General features: G+C 40.6%; 2 protein-coding genes across 8 annotated transcripts in view; both read left to right on the top strand.

Annotated features, from left to right (window-relative positions):
• ncor1 (nuclear receptor corepressor 1) overlaps positions 1 to 2,333 on the top strand; it is a 77,363-nt gene extending 75,030 nt beyond the window's left edge. For all 6 annotated transcript variants that reach the window (XM_034233006.1, XM_034233009.1, XM_034233008.1 and 3 more), the window contains one exon: positions 1 to 2,333. In XM_034233006.1, coding sequence (XP_034088897.1) covers positions 1 to 275 — 275 coding nt within the window. In that variant the 3' untranslated portion in view covers positions 276 to 2,333.
• A 970-nt stretch (positions 2,334 to 3,303) lies between these two features.
• zswim7 (zinc finger, SWIM-type containing 7) overlaps positions 3,304 to 18,899 on the top strand; it is a 60,571-nt gene continuing 44,975 nt past the window's right edge. For both annotated transcript variants that reach the window (XM_034232993.1, XM_034232991.1), the window contains exons 1-3: positions 3,304 to 3,436; positions 4,918 to 4,939; positions 5,876 to 5,978. In XM_034232993.1, the coding sequence (XP_034088884.1) occupies positions 3,355 to 3,436; positions 4,918 to 4,939; positions 5,876 to 5,978 (207 nt within the window). In that variant the 5' untranslated portion in view covers positions 3,304 to 3,354. The remainder of the gene's footprint in view (positions 3,437 to 4,917; positions 4,940 to 5,875; positions 5,979 to 18,899) is intronic.

Here is an 18,899-nt window from a genome sequence, read left to right as displayed (position 1 = left end):
GATCAATGCAGTTCCCATACAACCCGCTGACCATGCGCATACTGAGCAGCACGCCACCCACCTCCATAGCTTCCCCCGCCATTCAGAGCCAGCAGCAGCAACAGCAGCAGCAGCAACAACATCAACATCAACAACAACAACAACAACAACAACAACAACAACAACAACAACAGCAGCTGCAGCCGCCTCCTGCTGGAGCTCCAGTGGCCCAGCAGCGGGTGTGGCAGTCTCTGCTGTCAGAGCAATACGAGACCCTATCTGACAGCGACGACTGAGCCCCGCTCGCTACAAGCCCCGACAACCAGAAGAGAGCCCTCCCTGCACTAAGGCTTGTCTTTTCACCCCCCCCCCCCCCCCCCCTCTCCCCTCTCCCAGAACTATCCTCGCTGACTGGTGAGAGTGACAAGTAGATGGGGTGGTGTCCTTTTTATTTTTGGTGCTATGGCGCCCCCTGGCTGTTAGCAAAGAGTTGAAGCAGCAGCTAGTGACAGGCAGGGCTCTCCAGAATGAGACTGGATTTGGTCTGGAAGCACTCACCCAGCCTGATGTAGACATGAAACCCTGACCGAGTGGACGACGTGAGCTGTAGTAAAGATGAAGAACTTATTATGTAAAAAGAAACAACATAAGAGACTATTTCTGATTTTTGGGGATTTCTGTAAAGATATACGTTGTCTTTAAGAATCATTGTATGTAAATAGAGTAACCTTTTGCAGTGTTTTTCTTAACTTGATTATTTCTTATTTTAATGTCGCTTTTAAATTGATCCACTTTAAACGAGAAGAGGAGGGGTGTAATTTTTTCACAGTTGGTCTCTCCCAGTCCGCCCCACATGACCTGACACCCACGCTAATATTTTTACCATAGCAATGCTGAGAGAGACCTTTTGGTTTGTATTTGACCACGAATGGAGTGCTACCCCCCACCCCTGCGCGCCATCCACCAAGCTCCACCAGAGCCTGAACATCGTGGACACAGATGAACAATTAAAACAGCAATTATTTTTTTTTTTTATCTTCATCACATAGTGGAGATGATGCGTGGATTGTAACTATCAGATGGCAGCGGAAACTTCTCACCCCGTTCTAGACAGAGACATTTCTTCAAAACAAGTTGGGAACACTGGTGTCATAGCAGAAAGGTGAAAAGTCTGATATAAGCTTAATTTAGCCGGATAAGATATGACTACTCCTGGACTGCGTCTGAGTAATTAAAGTGAGCCAATGCTTTTTTTTCAATAGAGCTGACCGTGGTGTTTAGCTGTCTCTCTCTGCAGTTTCCAACCTGTCCAGAATTATCTGCTCAAATGTTGTCATGGTAAAAAAAATAGTAAGTCAGGTTTTGCCATGCCTTGTGACTTGAGAACGAAGGCAGCTTTAACTAATTTTCTCAGAGATATATGTTGGTGTTTGATGTTTGTATTTGTTTCTGTAGTCCTTCTTTTTTTTTTTTTTATACTGTCCTGACAAAAATCTGAACTCTGTAAATTGTCTTTCCATTACACAAAGACAAAACTAACCAAACATAAAGAATGGTCTGCACCATTGTTGCACTTTTTTGCTTTGTAGCTTTTGACAAGAAAAAAAAAGCATACTACCTGCTGTGTAACTTATTCAACCTCCAGCATAAGAGTATACTAAGATGTGCTTTAACCTTTTCCCACCACTCACAGAAATCTGGATGTTGAAACTTTCTGTCTTTTCTTGTAGCTGGTACATGATTTTGTAGTGTTGACACATCACAGTTACAGTTTTAAGTGTTTGGTACCGTTAAATGTTTGCCGTCATGGTGGCTCAAAACCGTGATCACTTAATCTCTGCTTTCGTTGTGTCAGTCAAGAGGCATAAAGCTTTGAATTATTATAGGTCAATTTCATAAATGGCAGTAACTTTCCGTTGCAGATGGTGAAAAATTACCATGTTTTGTCTTTCAGCTTTGCTCAATTAACAAATCCATTATGCTCTAAACTTTCCTTTCTTTCCTTTTATTTTGATCTTGAATCATTTGTCATAGCACATGTTCAGAATTTTTTTTTCAACATCTTCGTCATCCATCCTGTTAAGGAGGGGATGTTATGTGTTTACAAAGGCAATGACAAAAAAAGTTTACAAACTTGAATCTTAGAGAAATCCGACATGAAGCCGCATCTTTTCAGCTCTAACAAACTCGCAGTGGTGACTTTTTTTTGTTGGCTTTTTGAAATTGAGACTTGAAAACCCGTGTATCCTATGATGTTGAAATGCAATGTTTGTATCGCACAATGTCTCTTAGTAGGCTATTACAAGAGTTCAGACCAATCAAATAAAGTGGATCAGTTCTCCACCACTGAAAAATGTGTAGGTGTGCCATCTATTAAATTAACCAATACCATTTTAGTTTTTTAGATTATGGCCTGATCAATCACAACAGTCATTGACTGACAAGTATCACAACTCTTCAGGATCCTTTTGATGTGAAATATAAAATGAAAACATTTTTACCACATTCTTTAGCAATTTCAACTTGCGGTTCATAAAAAATAAATTGTATAGAAAACAATTAATCGCATTAGAGCACCTTCAAATGCATAAAAATACCTTTTATTACTGCAGTAAAGTGGATGAGATAATGCACAACTATAGGCCAATCTCACAGAAGATATTTAGGTGCTTTCCATTTAGGTGAGCCAGCTCCTGGAATCTGGTACTGTATAGAGCTGTCTCACAGCAGACATTATGATTCATAATGGCAGTAAAATCAATAGTAGTAATGAACTTGATTGTGGTTCTATTCCATTCAAGTATTGCAGTGTGTTAGTGACATGCACCAGGACCCTGGAAACAGATGTGGAATGGAGAATAAATCTGTGTTCTCAATAACACTTACATTTTGCTATATTTCAAAAATATATATTGCTATATTTCAAAATCGTTGCTATATTTCAAAAATATATAGCCTGATATTAACATGGCAATAGTCTGGCGGTGCATTGGGAATATTGTCCTGAATTTGCATGAAAGTATGTCTGGGATTTGCTCTTCCTTCACATACACATGCACCTAAAGAGACTATTTTAAGGATTAAAGCAGGCTATTTTCTCAATACTTGTATTGGCTACTCTTAAAATGAAAAGTAAATGTGCCTATGTAGTAGCAGGAACTTTAAAATTATCTCTACTTCGTCCTTTTTTAAACGTTGTAAGGCCTAAAAGCTCAAGGGTCTCCGAACAAATACAACGCTTGAGGTATGTTGGCTTTTATTTTGGAGGGAAATCAGACATTCGAACCGGATGTCGTTATATTTTGGTCGCAGTTTATTGGCTACCGGAGTTGGTGACTTCCTGAAACGAAACGGTCTGAAAAGTACACATCCATAATGAAGATGCGTTCGTTCTTACCTGCAGTTGCTGAACAGCTTTTCCGAGATATTCAAAAAGCATACCAGGAAACTTCCCAAAGTAAGACGAGGCTGGTAAAGAGAGACAGACCAAACAATTATTCCCGGGGGCAGTTTTAGTGGAAAAGTAGCTGTAGCACTACTAGCTTTAATATAGGAGAACGTGACAAACTCGCTTGACTATTTGAGCAAACGTAATGTTAACTTACCCTTGGTTAGTACGCCGTAGTTAACTTTACGTTAAGTCAAAAACAACCGTCGTTGTGTGCTTTACAGTAGCGTTCATGCAGCATTTCTTACATTTTAACTGTTGTTGTATGATGTAGTTTAATATTTGGCCTGTGGGAGGCGCTGCTGGTACACACTTCTGTCACTGTACACTAGTTTAGGTTTACACACCTGAGGAATAAACAGGGCGTTTCTCACAGCAAACACTAACAGGAAAGTACAGGTGTGTTCCTCTGTAATGACTTCCAAATGTATGTGTTCACTTCAAGTGTTCAAACCTATTTAATAACAGACATTGGCTTGTTAGAAATTTCAGTTGGTTATACTAATATTAACAAAGGTCCTGTTCTGTTTGTGTGTCCCAATAAGTCATGACCTGAAAAAGAAGCAGCTAAGTGGAATTTAACCATCATATATTCTATAAGTTATAACTAGAGGTCTATCTTGCATGTTTGCTTAATTGAACATAATGCCATAATTTATGCCCTTATTTTCTGTTAAAAAAAAAGAGTCTTATTATCATTAACAACATGATGACACTGTCTGAATCAACAAATGACAAACATTTTGTTTCATCACATTCCTAAATTGTCACGCAATATTACCGTTTCTTAACACAAGTTGCATACAGTTGCCCCCGAAGTGTTTTTATCGTCACACAACATAAAATGTGGGAAGGTTATGCCAAAACAAACCCACAACAAGGTTTTGTGTATATTGTCCATAAAGGATTATGTCGAGTCGTAAAACACAACTGCTATGCCTCATTGGGCTTTTGTTACCATTATTCAGTGGGTTTGGTCCATTTATTAGACAAACAAACTGAACCACTGAAACGTTGGCTTTATGAAGAGTTGGTTTATCTGTATACTGAAGTCAGGCCCAGGGACTCAACAGTAATGCAGGTTTGAAAAGTTAAGCCACAGCCGTTTTACAAGACTCAATGCCATTTCAGCAGTCGTTTTCACCCGTATTTTCTGAAAAAGTCAGTAGACTCCAACCCATAACTGTCTGGCCTCTACATTGTTGTATCACTAGGAGTGGTAAACACATATACTAACAAGTAGCATTACCACAATGTAAAAATATGATGTAGTCTTAAGGTTCTGTTCTGTGTTGTGTATTTTAATATGTAATCTTTACCTTACACTGCAGGAAGATTGTGAATTTATGAATGTCTTCAAAACTGATTCCACCTACTAGATAAATAAGTATAATTGAAGTTGTATCACTCTTCAATCTGTCAATTTCTTTTAGTAATCATGATCACACATTTTAAAATGTTTTTTTAAATCATTTTTCTTTCTTTTGCAGTACCTGATGACCTGCTTATTGCGTAAGTATCAATTTCATCATTCCCATTATTATCAATTAACTTCCATCACAGATATGAACCACACAGCCTACAATCAATAACATTGTTTTGCAGGTTTTTTTCCTCATTTCTCACGGTAGTCATCTTTCCTCATCAGAGTAATGATCTAAGTTAAGTGCAGAAGCCACACTGCGGAGGATGAGAGGCCTTTTTGTACTGTCTGGGTTTGTGATGTAACACTGAGACACAATGTCATGATGCTGCTTTGTGTCTTGACAGAGAAATGTTCCTGGCTTTCATAGTTGTTCACTTAGTGAGAGAGAAGGTTGCTCACTGTCTGGGTCAACACGCCCACATCCTGTATGACGGGAAGCTTTGGTTTAGGGGCTCTTCATCATTTACAGGCAGACATAATCCTATTTTTATATTTGTCTCCTGGTTTGTCTCATATCTGCCTCATGAGAAAGATATGAAGAAAAAAACAACAATATTTGTTTCATTCATTTCAGAAAGAGGGTGAAAATAGGTCCTGTGGAGAATGAATAATTATAAAATAGATTAAAAAAATGTACAAAAAAAGCTTCAGTTTGGTTTCAAGCTAAATAATTTTTTTTCTTCCATCTCTAGCATGGACTTTAAAGAAACTGTTAATAGTGTTTGTCTTCTACGATAAATGAGCAAGTGCTTCACCTTAGATTCACATTGTGAGAAGATTCAACAGTGATACAGGGTAGAAGTGTTTGTTGAAGAGGCAGGTTCTGGTTCTTCTACTAACTGTGCCTGAAGTTCACAGCCGGGGGCTGCTAAAACATGCTTATTTAATTAGGAGCTCCACCGCAGGCCCTCACACTCACACACGATGCAATGTTCACAAAAACTATTTCAAACTCCTACTCAGCAGTTTCTGTATTTATGCCATGTCAAATATCTGTCTGTGTTTCTTCCTCGTTCTTTCAGGCTGAAGTTTGTTTTCGGGCCGTGTGCGCTGCAGGCTCTGGACCTTGTTGACCAGCACTCAGTCACCTGTCTGTCATCTCCCAGTGGACGCAAAGCTTTCCAGGTCCGTCATGCTTCTGTCAAATCTGGAGCTTTTCAAACTGTACTTGCAGTGTACCTTACACTAAATCATCACCATAATATATAAGTCGTTCCAACCTTAGTTACAAATTCAATGTGAGCAGGATTATATGAATCCCTTTGAATGAAACCAATGGAATAATCAGGATTGAATGCCCTATCTGTAAAGACAATGTGAACTCTGTCAAACCCACTTGAGCAGCTGATCTTTTAGTTTGAACCTTTTGATTCATGGTTTCATAAAAAAACGTCCCATCAGTTAGTTATCTTCATTCAATTAATGTTTTCAACCTGTGGCACATCCATTAGTCAAGTCCCTGCATGCCTCACACAAACACACACTACTGTGTGCTAATTGAAGCTCATTTAGCATGTGACACTTTATAATGGTATAATAGAAACACTCAGGGGTGGATATTAATAGTGAAAAAAATGTTTTGCGGTCTTGTATTGCCAGATATATCATGATATGACATCGAGAACATTTAGAATTCCCTCCCTGATAGTAAATCCCCAGGGTACGATTTTTGACCTGAGTCACCCTCTCCTCAAAGAGGCAGCCCACTGAGGTTGTGGTCATTGGGACCCACATTTCCTGTAAACTCCTTCAGGCCCCTTTAAAAACAGATTTATAAAAGGAACTGTACAACAGCTCAATGCAGCTAAAAAAAGACATGTTCTGTTCTTTTGGGACAGACAATTGAGGGCGTTTTTACTGTTTTATTTAGTCTAATTTCCTTAAGGCCTGTCTGACAATAGTGGTCAAGCAGCATATACTGAAAAGGCAATTGTCCGTTATTACTCTGTTCTGGAAAATAGTTTTCCCCTCCAAACTTATGTCGTATGTTTGTGGCTCTGGTTTCTCTGAGAACAAATCCAGAACAAGTTGGTTTCTGAAGCGTTTTATACTTTTTTGGTACTCAACCAACAAGCAACTTTCACAGTAGAAATATGTAATACTGTATAGATATATGTGTCAGATTTTCCAAATATGATTGGCGCTTTGTGATGTTTAGATTGTGAACAGTTAGGTCTGTGATTTGCTGTGTATAAACTGAGGTTTTAATGAATTGATTGAAAGTTAACTTGCTGCAACACTTCAGTTTCAACATGACTCACACATACAGACACAGACCGCCATTCACACACGCTGTAGGTATATTTTGTTGTCAGCCAACTGTTCTTAGCTAATTAAGGTTTGTTTGCTTTGGTATTTGAATGCATTAAACAAACTATATATATATATATATATATATGTTGTCAACTTGGAGGATTTTGCTAAGCTGTTTTTTCTTGTTTAAACTAAGCTAAACTTGCTGCTAGCTATAGCTTCATATTCACTGTACAGACATAATTAAAATGTATCTTATCTAAATAGAGTGATTAAGGGGCATCTTCTAAAAAGTCAAATAATTGTAACACGTAACAGAACCTCCCTTTAAATAATCCACTTTATTACAATCATTTGTTGTTTTGAAGTGCAAACTTGAAACGCTTAAGTCTTACACGACCAAGCATTGTTGACTTTAATTAGAGAGTAAATAGTCAGGTTGCATTTTTGAAGTACTCAGAATTACAAGTGAAACATTCCTGATGCTTTGCCATCGTCATGTAGGTACAGGCTTTTGTTTTGGGAATGCCAGTGTCACCTCATGACTTAATTGGGAAGTTGTACAACATCAACAGCATGCTAATATATCACATAACGTTCTCCTTTCTCTTTGTTATAACTCTTGCTGGTTTATTTTGTGTGGCATTAGCAGTAGTAAGTGTTGCTCCTGTGATGATGGCAGGTCTGTTTAATGTTTGAAACGTTAGTGATGCATTAAGTGAGACTATGGTTTACATAGTGTCTGTTTGAATGCTGTCTCTAAGCCATGACAATAATATTTAGCTTTCCCCGCTCTCTGACTCTCAGATTAATCTTGACAGTGGGTGCTCCAGAAAGCAGCTGCTGGAAAACAACCAAGCTCTTCCCACCTAAATATCTGGAACCAGAACATGGCTGGCATGGCATGAAATGTAACTTAAGATAATCACAGACTTAAAAAAAATGGAAGATCGGTGAAGAAGTTCTCTGATGATCAGGCTACATGTTTCCCCTGAAGTTGAATAATATTTGGTGAGCATCGTGTGAAAGGAGACTGTTTGTAATCCTCTCCAAGAGAATGAAAGCAGTGACGTCAGTTCCTGAAGCCGTTGCTCATTTAAAAAATAGAGCCCGACAGTCATTAGTCATACACTTGTCAGGAGTCCTTACAAATAGTCTGTGTGACGTGTGCAGGATGAGAGAGCAGATTTCTCTCATCAGATCATAAAAGGTCATCTTTATGGGGCCCTAATATGCTCATATTAGGTTCATATTTGTGTTTTGTGTCTCTACTGTGACATGTCTCCATGCTTTAAAGCTCTTTATTTTTCTCTTACTGCCTGTGCTGCAGCACCTCTTTTCACCCTTTGTCTGAAACCAGAGCCCAGTCTGCTCTGATTGGTTAGCTGGCCAGCTCTGTTGTGATTGGTCAACCGCTAAAATATGTCCCGCCCCTGATAAGTACACTGCGTTGAAGTGCTATCCAATTTACATGCAAAAAAACCTACATAACACACTACAGGAAAGGGAAAAACATATTAGGGCCCCTTAAACAGAGCATTAATGAGTGTTCTTAGATGGTTTCCAGAAATTAAACCCATTTGTGGAATAAACTATATTCATAGACAATATTGAGTTCACTGGAAGTGTTGTGACTTGTGTGCCAATTTGGCAATGTGAGAGACATCTTGAAACATTGGATAAATCAAAAAGATATGTTGTCCAGGCTCCTACTTCTTCAAAATAAAATAATATTTAAAGAAAGAATGGCATTTAACCAATGGGATATTTTAACCATATCTCATTCTTAACATTCATTGACCTTTCATGTGTTATGGTTTGCTTTTAATAAACAGAAGTAGTGAATAATGTATGCCCAACAATATTAAGACTCCAGCTGTATGGACACAAACATCGTGTGTTTTGTTTTATACACAACTAAATATTGAGGTTGCTGTTGAGGACAGTATGGTATTGATTAAGTTGTTGATTGTAATTTTTTGACTATTTTCATCATTGATTTATAAAAGATCAGAGTTAAAAAAAGCCAAATATTTGCAAACATCTTGATCACATTTTATAAATTAGCTATTTTCAATAGAGTTGTACGTTAAATATCTCTAGGTTTTAGAAAAGCACTATTGGGTGAGCCTGTTTTTTCTGACATGATAAAAAGATATTCTATTAAGATATTCACAAATGTTCCCGATAATAGAAATTCGGCTAATGTTCCCATCCTTATATATGAATGAAGAGAACTTTTCAGCACCCTATATTTAGTTTGAAATCGTTGATAAGTCTCTGTTCCTGATCTTGTTTGTCTGTGGCAAACAGCAGAAATAACTTGATTAGGTGATGAGAGGGGAAGTAAGGATGCAGTACTAATGCAAATGCCTGGTACTGATGTGGCAGTACTTCAATACACCTTCTCCAGGGGCATTACGTTTCCAAACCACAGTCCTGTGACAGGAACGCAAAACAAAGTTTATGTGGAAGGCTTTTTAGCACTGGAGGTAGTTCATCAGCACTCCCATGAGAGACAGGCAATTCTTGAATTAGTCATCCCAGTCTTTATACAGTGTGCTGGAGAACAGATGCAGTGGTTGTGAGTCTTAATCGCTTCCCAGAGCTTTACACTTCCCTGAAGCCTTAGTGGTGTGGAACCAGGGACAGAGCGCCAGGACTTTGGACCGCCCTCTGTCTGCTGCCAACTCTCCCAAAAAGTATTCCTGTGTGAGCCAGCATTTCAGAGCTTTGCCGAGGCTTTAACTGTTCCTTCCGCAGTGACTGTCTGAATGGCTGATCTGGATGTATAGTGTCGTTTTGAGGGAGACCTGGATACCTGCCAGGCAGTGCAAGCCTTCAGTTTGCGGTGTGAGCTGCAGCAGAGCCACATAATCTATGATGACTGCTTACAACAAAAAGGCCCATAGTGTGAGCTGGTTTTCAATAAACCTGGCTCTTTGGAGCAGCAGAGGTCCTTGGCTCGGTCTCCACAGTCGTACTGTTTCCATCCTGCAGTGCATGGAGCTTTATTCACCCGCACTGAGGTGCTTTAAGCCCATGTATTTGTCTCTCTTTATGTCTTATTTATAATTAAGTGTCACGTTGAAGACGTTTTTTGCTTTCGTAGGTCACAGGGAAAGGTGATTTATCCGAGCTCTGGAGAATAATGGAGCCAGCTTTGTCATCTTGGGAGGCATTAGTTATTGTGCAGTGTCAAGCTAATCCAAAGACATAATGTCCTCATGTGTCATGTGCATCAGGACGAGACTTAGATCACTGTCTATGGCTGGGAGTGAACTACGTACGGCTTGTTTAAAAATGCATCGTCTCTATCTTGTTTCCTCAACATACCTAATGTGAAATGATGTTGATGGTGGAAGCAACCTCAACCGGCTTTCTGTCACTTTTATGAAACATTAAAAACGAGAGTCCACTCAAAATGATCAGGTTAAAAATCTGGTTTTCTGCATTCATATCTTAAATGTTATTAATACACATACTTATTGTTGTTATATGTTGTCATAGAATGTGCACTTCTTTATGTTTGTACTAATATTTATTTTTAAAATATTTTTCTTTTATACTTAAAAGGAGCAAGTGTTATGAAATCTAAATTACCCTCAGGGAATAAAGTATGAAGTATGTTTTACCATAACTGTAGTTGGGATATTTCAGGGACTGTAAAATCCCTTTTTAACAGAACTGGAAATTGAAGAATAAGGATTTAAAATCATGTCTTTAGCATGTGCTGTGACCCTGAAACGGTAACACACTCTTTGAGATATTCCATCCGAATCAGTTTATGTGACGTGATAGCTTACAGCTGTGGTGTAGATTAGAATACATACTCATATCCCAGTAAAATACCATGACTTCTTACATAATGTGTGAAGTTTTATTTCACACACAAGCAGCTGCAGGGCTCGTCTGCAGATGACATCATCTTTCTCATCTCTCTGCAGAAGACTTCATAGAGATCTTGAAATTATCGGAAATTACAACAAAACACTTCTATCACTTTGACATTTGGTATTACGCCGATACAGTTAGTTGATTTAAAAATTTGAGGTGAGTAAACTAATAATAATAATAATAAATTATAATTTTATAGCGCTTTTCTCGGACTCAAAGACGCTTTACAGTGTGAGGGAGGGGGGTAGACCATGAATGTATAGGGGTAGACAAACAAGGACAGGCAAAAACAACAAAACAAAACAACTGGGTTTGATCCAGCAGTCATGGTTAAGGTTGTGGAGAGAGATACAGTAGAGGAGAAATGGCTGACTCCTTTCATGTCTCGACTAGCTGAGAGACATTTGGTATCCAGGAATGATCTTGTTTTTCTTCATGCCTTTACTGTCTACACTGCTCCTCAGCGGCCACACGCACGGCCAATAAAAACAGCATTGTGATCCTAATCGGTGAACATTCTCCATCATAAATAAACCGCCCACGTTTATCTCTGTCAATGATCTTTCAAATAAGGCCAATATATATGGGCTCAGAACAGTCTCATAATACACACATGCACACAGAAGGATTCACACTTGTATGTCATGATCCGCAAAAGGATTCACTCTTGTGTTTTTCAATGCACACCCAAATGTGTTCCGTTTAACATGTAAATAAAATCCAAATACAGAAAAAAGTTTTACATATGTATTTTTGATCCTCACATATTTGTTTTCCGTTTAAAACCGCTGCACATGCAAACACAAACCGCTTTCTGTGCACGGATCGCTGTGCATTCGTGTTTTTTGAGACTCCCCTGACGGTCAGCCGATTCGTACTTGTAATTTTTTCTATCTATAGCCAATCAGATGTCTCCTTCATTCTAGGGCTGTGCGATTATGGCAAAAATCATAATCACGATTATTTGGTCAATAATTGATATCACGATTATTTTGACGATTATTCATTGACCATTTATTGAACTTTAAAACAAATAATATTTTACCAATAAACAAGATCAATAAATGTGTTGGAGCGCACTTCCAAAACCATACTAAACATATATTAATATGATAAATAAAAATAAATTAGACCAAAATAAATTAAATCAAATGTGTTGCAGTGCACTGTCACAACCTACTGAAAACTCCTTAACATAGCCAACATTTTGGTAAAACATATTCAACATATTCCACTCAGTTAAACGTTGAAGGCTGGCCAACCGTCATGGTCCAGAAGTAACAGGAAATAAATGTTGAACTACAATTTAAGACCAAATAAAAATGTTTAGGCCACCATGGCAAATGCTGGTAGGGCTGCTCATGTCATCTCTTAAAGATTTTTTGCAAGAAATACCAGCCTGTTTACATGGTCTGGTTTCAGAGATGAGCGCAGACAGGTGACAATATTGCCACCTGTACTGAAGACCCTCTCTGAAGAGGAACTTGTGGTAGTGCTGCCACATATGACACAGGAAAAAAATAAAAGACTCTGAAGAACCCTTTCTTTGCCATTATATAAAAATAGTGTTGCTACAAAAGTATAAATTAGGCTTACTAATAAGACAACTCAGATCTGAAGCTACACAGGAATCTGCTGCCAAAGTGCAATAAAAAAGACAACATTAATAGAATCAAACCCATTTTTTGTTGCATTTTATTAGAGTATAACAAGAAATGCCTTTAAAATAGGATGCATGCAACACTAGTTTCTGAACTGATAGACTATAATCAATTTAAACAGAACAGATCTTAATGTTTGCATTCTTATACCATTTTGTACAATAATTATCATGAATAAATTCAAACAAACTAAAACTTACAGCAGATTAATAACGGTATCTAAATTGAGTTTTTATTATATCAAAAACCTGTTGAAATGCTGCTGTTATTTTTACTGTCCCTCAAAAGCGCGTCGCAGCCTCCAGGAAAGCTTCTTTCACAACTTCGCCGTCTTCGAAAGACTTCATGTGTTTCGCAAGAACGTGACTGACACGATAAGATGCTCTGGTAGCAGCCTTGCTCTTGTTGTTGGGCCTGGTGGAAATGGACTGCTGTGCATTTAGCTGTCCTTTCAGGCCCCTCCCCTTTTGGAGCATAGGGCAGAATTAGGAGGGAATTCCGTCTCGTAGCGTTTGTGCACTGTTTTGAAATGCCGCTCCTAAATTACCCTTCTTCGATAAAGCCACGCTCGCATTGCAGATGAGACAGATGGACTTTGAATTGGAATAGATACAAAAATAATGATCCTCCCACTTGGAGTGAAAATTATATATTTTGGGCTTTTTTGCTTCTGCCATAATTGCGGTCTTGTGTGTGTGCGGACTGTCACTCCTGTTGACCATCCATGCTGTTGACACGGACAACCTCAGCGAACTAGTGCACTGCTCACCAGCCACGCCCGGACACATGGGGTGAGGCCGGCCAATCACAAAGCTTTGATGCGTTCAAGTGCATTATTCTGGCACGGGAACATTATGTTACAGGACATTAACGATAAAACAGAATATTGTTGTTCTATTTTTAGACACATCTCGCGATCGACTGGGAATCTCTCCGCGACCCTTCTTTTTAACTAGTTGCTGCTCTTGTTCTGACATCTTCGCTTGCGCTGAACACTCACAACACATGTCACTCCCACGTGGCCGAGTGGGCTTTTAGGGAGGGGCGAAAGCGCACCCAGCAAAAATAATCGTATTTGGTCAATTATGCTGTTTTCCTAATCGTCGCAAGCCATAATCGTAATCGCGATTAAAATACGATTAATTGCACAGCCCTACTTCATTCTAAGCCAATCACATGAGCGTGCCCCCACGAGGGTATGATTTATTGCGTTCATGACACTATACGCATTTTGCGCTGTCCGGTCAGCTCGCTAAACAGAGGGCGGAGCTTCAGGTGATCATGCAGAGCTGCGTGTCTCCGTCAGTGCTTGAATTGGAATGAAAAAGGTGCCAGTACTCTAAAATCAGCAACTTTTTCAAGTCAATTTTATATATACAGCCCACAAACAAGAATTTGGCTACTATAATGCTGGTGGGTTTGTCTCTTTACTACTGTATATTTTAGAAAGGTTCACTGTACTTAACATTTTTTATGATAGGCAGCGGATATGGCTAAAGCTCAGTAAGGTCAATATTAACTGAAAATATAGCAATCAAAGTCTAGATCTTCTGCTGAAGACACATGAAGCAGAGATCTTTCAGGTGAGAGCCCCTCTGGTGGTGTTCAACATTAATGACAAGGAAACAAAGCTCTGGTCAGAAGCATTTTTTATAAAAAGCTTTAACAAAATTAAGTATTTCTGTACATTTTGAATGCAATCTAACTTTCCAACTCAGAAAACGAAAAACGAAAAAGTGCCAAAAGTCTTCTTACATGGCTGAGCTGCTTTACAATATACTTCACCACTGAAGAATACAAATATGTATAAAGTAAACTATGATGCAATCTAACTTTCCAACTCAGAAAAATGATAAAGAGCATGAACAAAGAACATGTAAAAACAAATGCAAAATTTGCACAATCTAAAATGAGAAACTGTAACTGCAAGTAACAAAGTCTGAGCCATGGTAAAGAGTTACATTGAACACCAAGCTGATCAGATAACTCCCTGGTTGGTCTGAAGTCCTTCTATCTCCAGGATCTGTACAAATCGGCACATTATGCCAAAAGTCTTCTCACTGGGTGAGCTGCTTTGCAATATACTTCACATTGTTAGAAAAGGCTCCAGAAGGCCTTGGGGACATCAGTATCAGGGGCTGGAGCTGGACAGGCTCTTTCATCAGCACTTCTCCTTCCCTTTGCCAGCCAGGACCTCACATACTGTTCCGGATTGAACTGTCCTAGTGATGGTCCATTACATTTAATGAAAACCAGGCTGGACAGTCGGCTGACAGAGAGAGCATTCCTTTTTGCAGTAAGGATATCGTTCATGCAGCTGAATGCCCGCTCACACTCACTAGTGGAGACAGCGATGGTTCGGACTGCTTTCAGTAGAGGCTCCATGGCAGCAGGTGTACGGGATGCCCTGGTTTCCTTGTATTCGCGAAAGCCCTGAACAGTCTCTCTTCTGTCCACTTTCAGCACTTCGCACAAACGTAGCACCTCTACGTCCCCATACTGTACGTCTAACTCCTCTTCAGGCCAACTTCCAGGATGGATAACTTTCATGTCCTGGATTAGCTGATTGTCCCGGGCCTCCCGGCCATGTAATGGGATTTCTCTTGTGCTGACATGAGAGGAGGTTTTGGAAGTCATTCTGTGTCTCAGATTCTCTACCATACTGCGGAAAAACTGACCTGCATGAATCTGTACAAGCCTGCCATTCTCACGCAGGGCAACACCCTTGAAGGACTTCTCAGCTAGAGCTGTATGAACTGTAGTCATGTGTGGGCCAGGCATGGTGACCATGGATTCAAAAACTCGTATTTCTCGAGTTAAGAGCCTATCTGCTGTAGGCAGTGTCATCTCTCTTTTTTGGAGTTGCCGAGAGAGGTCGCTGAGCTCTGTGAGCGCATCGTACATCAGTCCCAGATTGCTGACAAACGTTGCAGATGTGAGCACATCATCCAGGCCCTTGTACTTTGCTCTGTCTCTGGAATCCCTGCTCGTGTCGTTTGCAGCATTTGTGAAGTGATCATGAAGCACTCGGTAGTTTTCCCGGACTGCTCTGACGCTCCTTTCACTTGAAGCCACCCAGCGGATGGACAAAACACGCCCTATCACCAGGAGACGCTGTCCGACTGCTTGCGCACACTGCGCTAACTGCCTCTGATTTTTGGGGGAGGCATGGAACAAGGAATAGAGTTTGTCAAAAAAGATCTGGAAATGATTGAGCCCTGAGACCTCCTTGACCACATCCCCAACTGCCAGCTCTAGACGATGATTGGAGCAGTGCCACACAAACAGGCTTGGGAATTTACTACACAACTGGGTAGCAACGCCTGTTCTCTTCCCTAGCATGACTGAAGCCCCATCACATGCAAAAGAAACGAAACACTGACCTAAAAAGTCCTCGTTAAAATCTCTTCCAACACACTCCATTAACGCCTTTGTGATGTCATCAGCCGTTGTTCCATCCAACTCGATCAGCTCCCAAAAAAACGTTTCGGGCTCAGCATCAGCTAATGCTGAGCGTAGACACACAACAAGCACCGTTTTACCACTAATAGTGGTAGATTCATCGACCAAAACACAGAGTTTGCTTTGGTTTTCTGTAATGTCTTTTGCTATTTTTCTTCAGCTCATGAGCTATGTGGTCGATGATTTCGCCACAGGTTTTATTGGAGTGCAAAACCCTGCCCACGTTCAGCCCATTCAGTTTCTGTACATTCAAATCAATTGGCATGTCTGTGAATGGCCGGCTATGTTTGCCAATTTTATATGCCGTTCGAAAAACTCTGATAGTGGTGTCTAATTCAGATGTATGCATAGACTGCACTTGATGTTGAATAGTTTCACGTGAAGCAGATGTAAGGATGTCAGCAGCTTTTACATGGGCTTGTGATTCTTTATGTTCTTTGATTTTTTTTCTCAGGCTAGCTTGTTGTTTGCCCTTGTCAACACCGAAATGAGACACTGCACACTCACCCCATTCAGTTGACAGTTTCAGTCCTTGTCCAGTGTGTATTCCCAAAGATTTGACATCTCTGCATATCCGACATCCTAGCTTCTTATCTTTAAGAAGGAGCCATGCATTGGTCTTGCAAAAATATTGCACCTGGTCCGTTGTCCAGCAGTCAGGTGCATCGCTTTGCCCGGTGTTGGTGGTGGCAGTTGCGCCAGCAGCAGCTAACGTTAGAGGCTCTGGAGGAGGCGGCGGAGCTAGTGCTAATGCTAATGCACTAGAACTTGGAGCAGGAGGATCAACCAAAGAAAGCTCCCCATCAGACACAATTTCCAACACAGGCACAGCATTCTCTGTATTTGAAGTTTCTTCCGGCGACAACCGCTGTCTTTTGCACTTTTATTAATCCACGCTAACATTTTAGAAATGCTAATTTGTGACGTGACTTGCTTTCCTTCTCTCGGGGGCGTGCCTGCTCTGTTCTATCACTCTACATAGCCACCCACTGGGTGGGAGTTGCACTGCATAAACACAACACACGTGCATCTAGGTATGTAAATTGTAAAGCATTAAAACATGGTTTTACTAACAGTTTTCAGTATGTTGTTACTTCGGCATTATTATTATTATTATTTTGAAACGTGTATTACTATTAAATCACGGTCAAATAGGTTAATTTTGACATAGTCGTTTCCACCACAGTATTTACATGGAGAAGATAAGCCCCGCCCCCTCTCCAGCACGTTCTGTTTGAATGACAGGAGTAAACAGCTGACAGCCGCTGTGAAACTCCAGCGGTTAGAGCGATGAGAATGTCCGTTCGGCACCTCATGACGCATCTACCGAGTACCGGGCGGCTGTATATATATATATGGATATATAATAAGAACGGCGGGAGAGTGTTGAGTACTGGCACGGTGCATGAGTACCGGAGTACCGCCAGCATGCCGGTACTGAGCAAGAAGTGCCGGTACTCCATGGGTCAGAACCAGAAGTGCCGGTACTGCGTACCGGTGAGTACCGGCCCAATTCCAGCACTGGTCTCCGTCAGACTCAGCAGATGATCTGATCTCTCTCTCGTGTCCGGTTATACTTCACTCGCGTTTATGTCCATATCGATCAGATCCAGCTCTCCTGATCGGCCTTTATAGAGAGCACCGATCAAACTATTAAGAGTGAATATCGGCCGATAATGACCGGCGGGGCTCCCCCCGTTGACAGTTCACTGTCTAGCACTGGCTTCGTAGTGCACTGATCGATTAGGCTAAGCTAACCTGTAGCTGCTCCCTCCACACTCACTGCTTAGAGTAGATGACAGAGTACAGCTACTTGCAATGGGCCTGGTCTACAAGATCCACTACACCTCTATGGTACCCACGTACATGTCAAAATTCTTCCCAAAGGTCAAGGAATACCATGATCATAACACCAGAGGGAGCTCCACAAATCATGTGAAACCCAGATTTGGCACAAAAAAGGGGGAATACACGTTTCGCAATTATGCCACATGAAGGTGGAATGCTCTTCCCACAACCGTAAAGTAAAGTAAAACTATACTTACCTTCAAAACCTCTCTTAAAGAGCACCTTCGGGGGAGAGCATTGCAAAACTGGCCCCGGTAATGGTACAAATCTCAACCTGTCGTACAATGGACAGCTTCCCCCCCCCCATCTATGTATATATTCGCATTTTAGACTCTGTTACTAACTGTATATCTGTAGACTTGGTATGTCTTAAATGTCCGGTTAGGATGCAGGCCCGGACTGGCCATCGGGAGGACCGGGAGGTTTCCCGATGGCCTGGCCTGTTAAGTGGCCTGCTGGCCTGAGGAATGTTTTTTTGTATGTATGTATTGTGAACGCAACGCTGCACAAATGTGGGTCTGACTCTGCCTCACAGAGGGTGACTGGCTGTCTACATGATGTGGCCTGCCCACATGGCCACTTTCATACAGATCATACACTAATGCCCTCGATTGGTCTCTGCGTGTCATTCAAGCTCGGGAGGGTGTGTGTATGTGTGGCACGAGCGAGCGAGAGAGAAAGCGCGCGCACCGGTTACGTGTATTGCTGTTGTTAGCATCTGGTGATAGCTAGCTGCGCTAACGGATATAATGAGCTGTCAACAATGTGGAGGGAGAGTCCTCTGCTGTCAGACTGAGAGACTGATAACTACAGCTCAGGTGAGGTAAAGGACTCTCTGAGTGTTTAGATAGTTAACTTAGTCTAAGTTCTCAGTGGGTCTCAAACGGTTTGGTCACCATTTATGTAAACACATATTTCCATTTGA

This window comes from Gymnodraco acuticeps, unplaced genomic scaffold, assembly GCF_902827175.1.
Source record: "Gymnodraco acuticeps unplaced genomic scaffold, fGymAcu1.1, whole genome shotgun sequence".
Taxonomy (NCBI): domain Eukaryota; kingdom Metazoa; phylum Chordata; class Actinopteri; order Perciformes; family Bathydraconidae; genus Gymnodraco; species Gymnodraco acuticeps.
This window is presented reverse-complemented; position numbering and strand designations above follow the sequence as displayed.